Consider the following 8,675-nt stretch of genomic DNA (forward strand, 5'->3'; position numbering starts at 1 on the left):
AATAGACAAAAAACACCATTTTCTTTCTAATTAGGAGATTTCTCGGTTTCCTTGAGTAAAATGTCGCAAATGAAAAGTGCAATTTTTATTGTAAAGTTAAAAATATGTCATTTTCGACCAAATTTAGTCATTTTTTGCCCAAATTTAAAAAAAAAACAGCTTTTAACTCAAAAATTGTGTTTTTTTTTGTGAATGAATTTTTTCGAAAAAAGTAGGTAGGTTTTTAGGTCACCAAACTAAATCCAATAAAACAGACCAAAATAGAATGGTAATTTGAATCTAATTTAGTGATTTTGTGGTCTCCTTTAGCAAAATTTTGCAAAAAAACAGAGGTTTTTAGCTCAGAAACCTGCTTGTGCTCTCAAAAATGTCAAAAGTAGCAAAATTTTCGATCTAATTTGGTAATTTTTGGGCCGTTTTGAGCAAATTTTTTTACTAAAAAGGTTCAAAAATAATTGAAACGCCAAAAATATTATTACTTTCGACCTAATTTGATTAAAAAATAGCACAATTTTTATTGATTTTCGATTAGTTTGTACAAAATTTTGTCGCTTTTCGTTTACAATATTTGGCGACTGATAAGACGAGACAAACACTTTTGATTGTAACAGTTTTTTATTATATTTTATTTGGTACAATCATATACATGTAGGTTTAAAATCAGTTGAATTCAAATTAGCTAAGCCATGTAATGAATAAATTAGTTTGAATAAACAAATGATCGGTATGTTACAAAAATATAACAAAAATAATAAGATATTGCTAAAGATAGAATTTCATTTCTTTTAAATTATGTTCCTCACAATGTAATATATCCCTTCAATTGCGAAATAGTATCAGGATCGATAGTTTGTAGAAGTTGTTCGTATTGAGGTAACCCAATCTGATTCCTAAGTTCATACATCTGAAACAGAATCAAAGAAATGATACAAAAATCAAAAAATCCACTTACTTGTGATTGCAAATAATCTTTCAAAACTATCGTATGGACCGGATCCGATAAAATCAATTGTTTTTTCCTCTGATCATGATCGGTTTCATATGGAACAACATCATCATAATCATTTGGACTACGACCATCGGACAACAACAGCGAATCTTCCATATCGTTCAAACATTCCAAAATATTAACCATAACTGTGGCAAATCGCTGAAACACTGGTCTACTCTGCGTCGTCAATAAATTCGTCAATGCTAAACCCAAAAGTTTGCGTTGCTCCAATTGAGACACCATTGGCATTTTCGATAACCAAACATTTAGAATTTTTCCAAGGACATTTTCGTCCGTTTCATTATGGACTTGAGCCAAAGTACGCAAAACACGTGTAAAAACATCATGCGATGATAGTAAAACACGTGCGAGAATCGACAGGTACATTGACATGAGAAGAGGATAGTCCTCACCCTCGTAGATTTTTCTGAAATTAAAAAATTAACAAAAAAAAATTGTAAACATGAAACATACTGAAAAATTCGCGGTAAAATAGGGAAAACAGTCTCGCACCCAAGAATTGGCGAGGATCGTATAAAAATCTCCAACATTCTTATCAACATGACAATTCCTTCATTCTTCATATCTGCCATTAAATTATCACAAACCGTAATCACTTGAACTCCGTGTGTTCGCATGACAAGATCCGGTGCTAATAAAGTGTGAACCAACACAATCAATAAGCAAAGTCTTAAATTCTCAGTTGAATATTCCAACAAAGCTGGCATATTATTAAATAATTGTAAAAGCTCATTAGACATTGTAGTCGAATTTTCCAAAACCGTTAACCACAATTCGAGACAATCTTCCAAGAGATAAACAATAGCACTTTGATTTGTATCAGTCCCTAATTGGATAATCGGTAACAAAAACGGATTCAATTCCGAACTAACAGACCCCAAAGCTTTGACCAATTGAACTAAAGTAGACACAATCGCACATCTTAACATATTATGATCTTCAGATTCGGTCCACAACAGTGGTAAATAATGAATCAAAGCATCAGTATGTGGTTTAATAGTCTGTCCTACTCTCTCCACCATTAAAGTCATCACATTCAAAACATGCATCTTTGTTTCACACTCATTTGCTTCTTTCAATAAATTAAACAATAAATTAAATGCCGGGTCTAAATAATCGCGAAATTGGTCAGAACTAAACTCAAAATCATCAACTGCGTGACGTAAAGTCGCAGAAGCTGTCAATCTAACAGCCATGTCTTCATCAGGACCCAATAAATTAATAACACATTCGTACAAAGCAGGCCTTAATTCTGATGATAATTTAATACCAGTCCAACGACCAATTAAAGCACAAACTCTTCGTCGAATCACTCGATAATTGTTGTGTTTCACTTTCAATTCTTGTGTCAAAGTATTGGCAAACCACGAATCAAAATCGACCTAGAATCACAAATGTAATAGAAAAAAAATTTTTTTTTGTGTCACTCACTTCGTCGTAAAGATCATACGCGGCTAAATTAACGGCGTTATAAACGGCATCTTTACGTAATATACCTTGAGTGTCTTCAGGTGACACAATACAATTCGTTTCGTGGATCATTTCTAGTAAAACCGGGGCTAAAGTGTCTCGAAATTCGTGAAAAATCGTCACAAAAACAGTCTCCATACAAGGCTAAAATTTCAGTTTATTACACAATTATTTTCACAGTTATTTTACCCTCAAGCTATATTTCCAACTATCTCCACTTTCATCGTTCGCAAACGTTTCAGGATCAGCATCCCACATTTCAAGCTCTTCTTGTGTCAAAATGAAATAATGTGAAACTAATTTACGACAAATTTCCGTCAAAGTATTGACTTGAAAAAAATTTATTTTGATCTCATGTGCCTTGAGTGTTTCCTCCTGTTTACACATTTCGAGAATTTTCGGCGGCTTATATTCCACACATAATAAAATATTTTTGATTAAATTAAAACATTGAATGATAAAACGCTCAAACAAAAAATTAATCCCATCTGGAGTGAAAAGAAAATAAGTCGTAAATTCTAGTGATGGTTGAATGAAATCAATGAAAGAAAATGGATGAACATCCAAGACCGATATTAAAACTTTCGTTAAATGAGTAATGAATTTTTCGCATTGTTCCACCAATTCTTTATCTCTCAAATGTTTCCCTGAAATTAAAAAAATATGAGATTTTTTTTGGTAGTTTTAACCAGACTCACTGCATTGTAATGCCATTTTAGCTCTATCAAAAATCACTTTTAAAAATCTCATACAATCTTGGTTTTGATTGGGTTTATAGAAACCAAAAACAGTCAATTTCCTCAAAATCCTCAAAGTCAATAGTGCTTTTTCTAGATTTGTGAGAACTACTTGTGACTCTGCACCTTTCATTACATCATTCATAAATTGTTGAGTGAAATTATTCCATAAATTTAATACAAATGAATAAATATTACTGGAAAACTCTTGGAAAAAACGTCGATCGCCTAAAAAAACCACTAGTTAAAGAAAATTACAAAATTCCTCAACACCTGTTAGTCGTTTTGAAGCAATTGCTTTGACAACATGATGTAGAGTTAAAAATCCTCTATGTTGGACTAGAGAATCAGGATTTTCAACTACTTGTAATAAAGTAGGAAACAATTCCGGCCATTCTTTAGGACAGTCAATTCGTGCTATTTTTGAAATTAAAACAGCTCTTTGAACTGCAATCTGACTAACGGGTTCGTTAAAACTTAAAATTAAACCATGTTTGATGTTTTGTTTTTCTGGCTCTAAAATAGCACTAAAAATAGACATTATAACACTTGTTTACACCCAAGAATGTCTTACTTTGGTGCGTTTTTTCTCCAGTATCGTTCTATACCATTTTTTATATACAAAACTGCAATCCATCTTACATTTACATCTAGAGTGTGATTAGATAATACATTCTGAAGAAATGTTGGTTATTTTTTTCTACTTTTTTCCACTCTATACGTACAAATAAAACAGTGTAAAATCCTGGTTGAGTCTCCCATTCCCGTAATTTTGCTTCAGCCGGTTTTAACACTTCCGGATTTTGACTTGAAGCTCTTTGCAGGACTTCAACTACGATGTCGTGAGTTGATCCAGTATTCATCGTGAATTATAACCATTTCCCCCTTTTTAAACACAAATTCATTAAAATACAGAAGTGAGGTTAGAATAATTGAATTTTGAAATGGTAGTCGGCCTTACATAATTGTAATAACAAACTTGAGTTTTTCTAATTGCAACCAAGTAAAGAAAATTTTGTCTTACCTAATCAATATTATACAATTATTTTTTCTTAAATAAAATTACCAATTTGTCAAAACACATATGACATGTTAAAATGACATGCAGGACTGCCAATCGTCACAAAAAACGAAATAATAAAAATTATTTTTTTAATAAATCGAATAATTAAATTACAAATGCTACTACAATGCTTGGTGCAATAATATTCAAAACCGCATTAAATATTTTATATTATTGATAACAGTTAATTTCTTAGTTTGTTTATTACTGGTTGCATAACCAGTAGTTATCGAATCCAATCTCAATATATACAGTGTGTTTTTATTCGTAAAAATGTAAATGAATAGGCAAAAATTTCGTGTTTGATTATTTTTTTGCGTTAGACCGATTGACACTGGCAATTCGATAGAAAAACAGTAAGATCGCCAACATTATAAGACTAAATTTTCCTCTTTTTGGTATAATTTTTATAGCACTGTTTTTGTTGCAAAACCGTTTCGTACTGGCCTTCAGTGTTGCCAGGTCTGGTAAAATTTCACCAGATCTAGTGGTTTTTATACTAGTTTAATGATTTGGTGAAAACTTTTGAAAAAATTCCAATTTCTGATGATTTTCTAGAAATGTGACTGTAGTTCCAGCATTTTGAAATATTTTTTTTAATCGAGTATTCAACCAAAAATTATGACACTTTTTTGTTATGGCACCATTTTGCACGTTTTTTTTTTTGCCATGCAGAAACTCAAATGCTAAACTTTCTCAAAAACAGGTTGAAAAATCGAGAGTAGTTTTTCTAACTCAACAAGGTAAAAAAATTGCTAAAATGGGTCAAAAAGTACATTATTTTGTCCATTTTGAGCGTTTTAGTATGTTTTTAGCCCGAAACAGAACTATTTTGCAACATTTCATTAAAAACAAACCGAAAATTTATCAAATTAGTCCAAAACTGGTGTTATTTTTGCATTTTAAGAGCACGTTTTTAAAATACATTCAAATTTTTGCTAAAACTGACTGAAAAATTACCAAATTAGATTGAAATTGATATCATTATAAGTCTCGCTCGATTTAATTCGTTTTTGAACCAGAGACTTATTTATTTTGCAGGGTATTTTGCAAAATGTTCTTAAATATAACAAAAAAAATCAAATTGATGTCATTTAGTTCTTTTTGAGTGAAATTTTGTCAAAAAAATAGAACAAAAAATACTAAATATGGCCGAAATCGTACTGGCCTTCAGTGTTGCCAGGTCTGGTGAAATTTCACCAGATCTGGTGATTTTTATACTAATTTAATGATTTGGTGAAAACTTTTAATGAATTTCTGGAAATGTAACTGTAGTTCCAGCAGAAAATTTAAACATTTTGAAATATTTTTTTAATCGAGTATTCGGCCAAATTTTAGGAAAATAACCGCATTAAATATTTTATATTATTGATAACAGTTAATTTCTTACTGTGTTTATTACTGGTTGCATAACCAGTAGTTGTCAAATCCAACCTCAATCATATACAGTGTGTTTTTGTGAAAACATGCCGCAAAAAATTCACATACGCCTCGCAGCTCATCGAATCAACCCCTCAATTGGTGTTAATCGCCGAGTTCCGAAGATTTTTACTCCAGGACAAGTGATTACGGAACAAAATGAATTTATGAGGTTAGGTTTCCATTTAAGTTTGTCTTTGAATTTAGTTTGATTTGTAGAGGCCATGGTACGTACGAAGAGGAGGGTTTTCTGAAATCATCAGTTGCTGGAGTTAAAGAACAGGTAAATAATTTAATTTCGATTCGTCCTTTAAAAAGTCGATATAACGGGGAAGTGGGTGATGTGGTGGTTGGGAGAGTAACAGAAGTTCAGCAAAAACGCTGGAAAGTTGACACTAATTCTCGTCTGGATTCTGTCTTATTGTTGTCTTCGGTTAATCTACCAGGAGGGGAATTGGTACGTATTTTTTTATTTTTTTATATTAATGAAAGAAGAATTTTTCAGCGGCGTAGATCAGCTGAAGATGAACATATGATGAGACGGTATCTTCAAGAGGGTGATCTTATAAGTGCTGAAGTACAGAGTGTTTACTCAGATGGTTCTTTGTCTCTACATACGAGAAGTTTAAAATATGGAAAAGTTTGTCTTTTCGTATCATTAGTTTTTGTTATATTCATTTTTGATTGTAGCTTTCGCAAGGTATTTTACTCAAAGTCTTTCCCTCTCTTATTAAAAGAAGTAAAACACATTTTCACAATTTATATGTGGGGGCTAGTATTATTTTGGGAAATAATGGTTTTATTTGGATTTATCCAACAGTTTCAAACGCTGAAGATAATGCTGGAGGATTTGTGCAAAATTTGGAAGAGGTTGTGGGACAAATTTGTTGATTTTTTTCTTAGTTGTGGTTTTAGGTCGTTTCAAGGCCAGAAAGAGAGACTATTGGACGTCTCAGGAATTGTATTTTGGCTCTTATTCAAAGTAAAATGATGCTATATGACACTAGTATTTTATATGCTTTTGAAGAATCACAGAAATATTCAGTGGCTGAATTATTGATTCCTGAAGCGATGGTCGATGTGGCTATTTTGACTCAGGATAGGTTAAGCATGTTGGAGAATTCGTAATAAATATTTTTCTTATAAAAATTGTCTATTATTATCGACTTGAGAACGTGTATAAAATAATTGGTATAAATATGTTAGCCTAGTTGAGATATATACAAAAAGTAAATAAATAAAATAAATAAGTCACGAATTAGACTTTACCGTTACAAAATTTGCGCTAGGAACGAGAGTCAGTGCAAATCAGTTTTAAGAGATCAAGAAAGTAAAATTTTCGCAACGGTAAAATAAAGCTTCCATCACCAAGGCCGCCACCTTCCCGAAAAAAAAATCCTTAAAAAATACATATTGCATAATGTAGAGTCTGGGAATTCCCTATTTGATATCTCATCTCGAGTTAACGATATCACAGAACTAACAATGCTACTCGTCAACTCAACCGAAAGATCAAACTTGATTAAAGCACCAAAATGTCTCTGAATGTTCAAGCGATGTGTTTCCCGGGATTTAACCACTTCTTCATGTAGTAACAGAAGAGAGTACTGATGTAAAGTAGAACTAATAAGGCACAAGTCACACCCAAGGCTAACACTGAAGTCTTGGTGGGGCACGGTTCAATAATTGTTACTGTTTTATCTGCAACGAAATCAAATCAGCAAAAACTCCTTCGAAATCCTCACACACAAATACCTTTACCGAAATCAGCACTCGACTCGCTTTTGAGAAACTGGGATTGTTTCTCATCACCGAAATCAAGAACTAAAATTTCTTGACTTAAAGTCATATCTTCTTCTTTTTCCTCATCGGTGGTGTTCGACACAGATCTCTTCCTCCTACCCCAGGACTCGATCGATTCTCGGCCCCATTCACACACAGCCTAACACTTGAAATCAGACACAAAAAACGTGGGATTTTAAATAACTCACCGCTTCGCATGGCCCAAGACAATACTTGACGTTGCATTGGAAGATTACTCCGTAGGATTCGGTGAAACGGAAAGCTTCATACACGGATTGGAGAGCATTTCCGTCGGGAGTGAAAGCAGGAAAGATGCTGGGATCAACAGGACATCCTTCATCATCGATAATTTGGAACGTACTCTTGGAATCTTTTGCCATTGCGACACAACTTCGTGCGAAAATTCCATAAGGGGCTGAAAATAACAATAATCAGTGGTGAAATAGTATATGATGATACGAGTTTATAAGCATTTTGGTGCACGTACCGGCTTAGGGTGACAAAATGTTTTATAAACGAGATATCATGCAGTATTTTTTCTACTTTGCACTTTTTTTTAAATAAAAAAATTAAAATTTCGGAATGTAGGGAATTTTGTGGCATTGCGCGGTGGCTAGATGCCCATGAAATAAATTAATTTAAAACGTCATTATTTTTTTTTTTTTTGGTATAATTTTTATACCACTGTTTTTGTTCAATACGATACGCAAAACCGTTTCGTACTGGCCTTCAGTGTTGCCAGGCCTGGTAACATTTCACCAGATCTAGTGATTTTTATGCGAGTTTAATGATTTGGTGAAAATTTTTGAAAAAATTCCAATTTCTGATGATTTTCTAGAAATATGACTGTAGTTCCAGCAGAAAATTAATGCATTTTGAAATATTTTTTTAATCGAGTATTCAATCAAAAATTGTGTCACTTTTTTGTTATGGCACCATTTTTTACGTTTTTTTAGCCATGRAGAAACTCAAAAACAGGTTGAAAAAACGAGAGTTGTTTTTCTAACTCAACAAGGTAAAAAAATCGCTAAAATGTGTCAAAAAGTACATTATTTTGTCCATTTTGAGCGTTTTAATATGTTTTTAGCCAGAAACAGAACTATTTTGCAAAACTTTGTTAAAAACAAACCGAAAATTAATCAAATTAGAACAGTGTTGCCAGGTCTGGTGA

General features: G+C 32.6%; 3 protein-coding genes across 5 annotated transcripts in view; 1 reads left to right on the forward strand and 2 right to left on the reverse strand.

Annotated features, from left to right (window-relative positions):
- Positions 1 to 607: 607 nt before the first annotated feature.
- On the reverse strand, positions 608 to 4,337 carry LOC123007189 (importin-11). The gene is made up of 10 exons (XM_044402315.1): positions 4,244 to 4,337; positions 3,945 to 4,104; positions 3,794 to 3,894; positions 3,493 to 3,746; positions 3,181 to 3,447; positions 2,672 to 3,129; positions 2,444 to 2,626; positions 1,466 to 2,394; positions 953 to 1,418; positions 608 to 904 (listed from the first exon to the last, which is right to left on the reverse strand). The coding sequence occupies exons 2-10, from the start codon at positions 4,080 to 4,082 to the stop codon at positions 800 to 802; spliced, it is 2,901 nt and encodes a 966-aa protein (XP_044258250.1). The 5' UTR covers positions 4,083 to 4,104; positions 4,244 to 4,337; the 3' UTR covers positions 608 to 799.
- A 1,216-nt stretch (positions 4,338 to 5,553) lies between these two features.
- Positions 5,554 to 6,849, forward strand: LOC123007829 (exosome complex component RRP4). 2 transcript variants are annotated; one of them, XM_044403296.1, is made up of 5 exons: positions 5,554 to 5,873; positions 5,921 to 5,984; positions 6,207 to 6,341; positions 6,392 to 6,571; positions 6,617 to 6,849. In XM_044403296.1, the coding sequence occupies exons 1-5, from the start codon at positions 5,749 to 5,751 to the stop codon at positions 6,827 to 6,829; spliced, it is 717 nt and encodes a 238-aa protein (XP_044259231.1). In that variant the 5' UTR covers positions 5,554 to 5,748; the 3' UTR covers positions 6,830 to 6,849. The 2 variants fall into 2 exon arrangements, with proteins under 2 accessions (XP_044259231.1, XP_044259230.1); XM_044403295.1 differs by having other exon boundaries at positions 5,561 to 5,873; positions 5,921 to 6,158.
- The window catches only part of LOC123007828, a 24,921-nt gene continuing 23,079 nt past the window's right edge, over positions 6,834 to 8,675 (reverse strand). The window contains exons 9-11 of one of the 2 annotated variants that reach the window (XM_044403294.1): positions 7,693 to 7,919; positions 7,463 to 7,643; positions 6,834 to 7,402 (exon numbers count right to left, since the gene is read on the reverse strand). In XM_044403294.1, the coding sequence (XP_044259229.1) occupies positions 7,251 to 7,402; positions 7,463 to 7,643; positions 7,693 to 7,919 (560 nt within the window). In that variant the 3' untranslated portion in view covers positions 6,834 to 7,250. Of the gene's footprint in view, positions 7,403 to 7,456; positions 7,644 to 7,692; positions 7,920 to 8,675 lie in introns of both variants that reach the window. The other variant, XM_044403293.1, reaches the window with a different exon arrangement.

The sequence above is a fragment of the Tribolium madens genome, unplaced genomic scaffold, assembly GCF_015345945.1.
Source record: "Tribolium madens isolate multiple individuals breed KSU strain unplaced genomic scaffold, Tmad_KSU_1.1 Scaffold_3;HRSCAF=73;Tcas5.2_LG2, whole genome shotgun sequence".
NCBI classification, from domain to species: Eukaryota; Metazoa; Arthropoda; class Insecta; order Coleoptera; family Tenebrionidae; genus Tribolium; species Tribolium madens.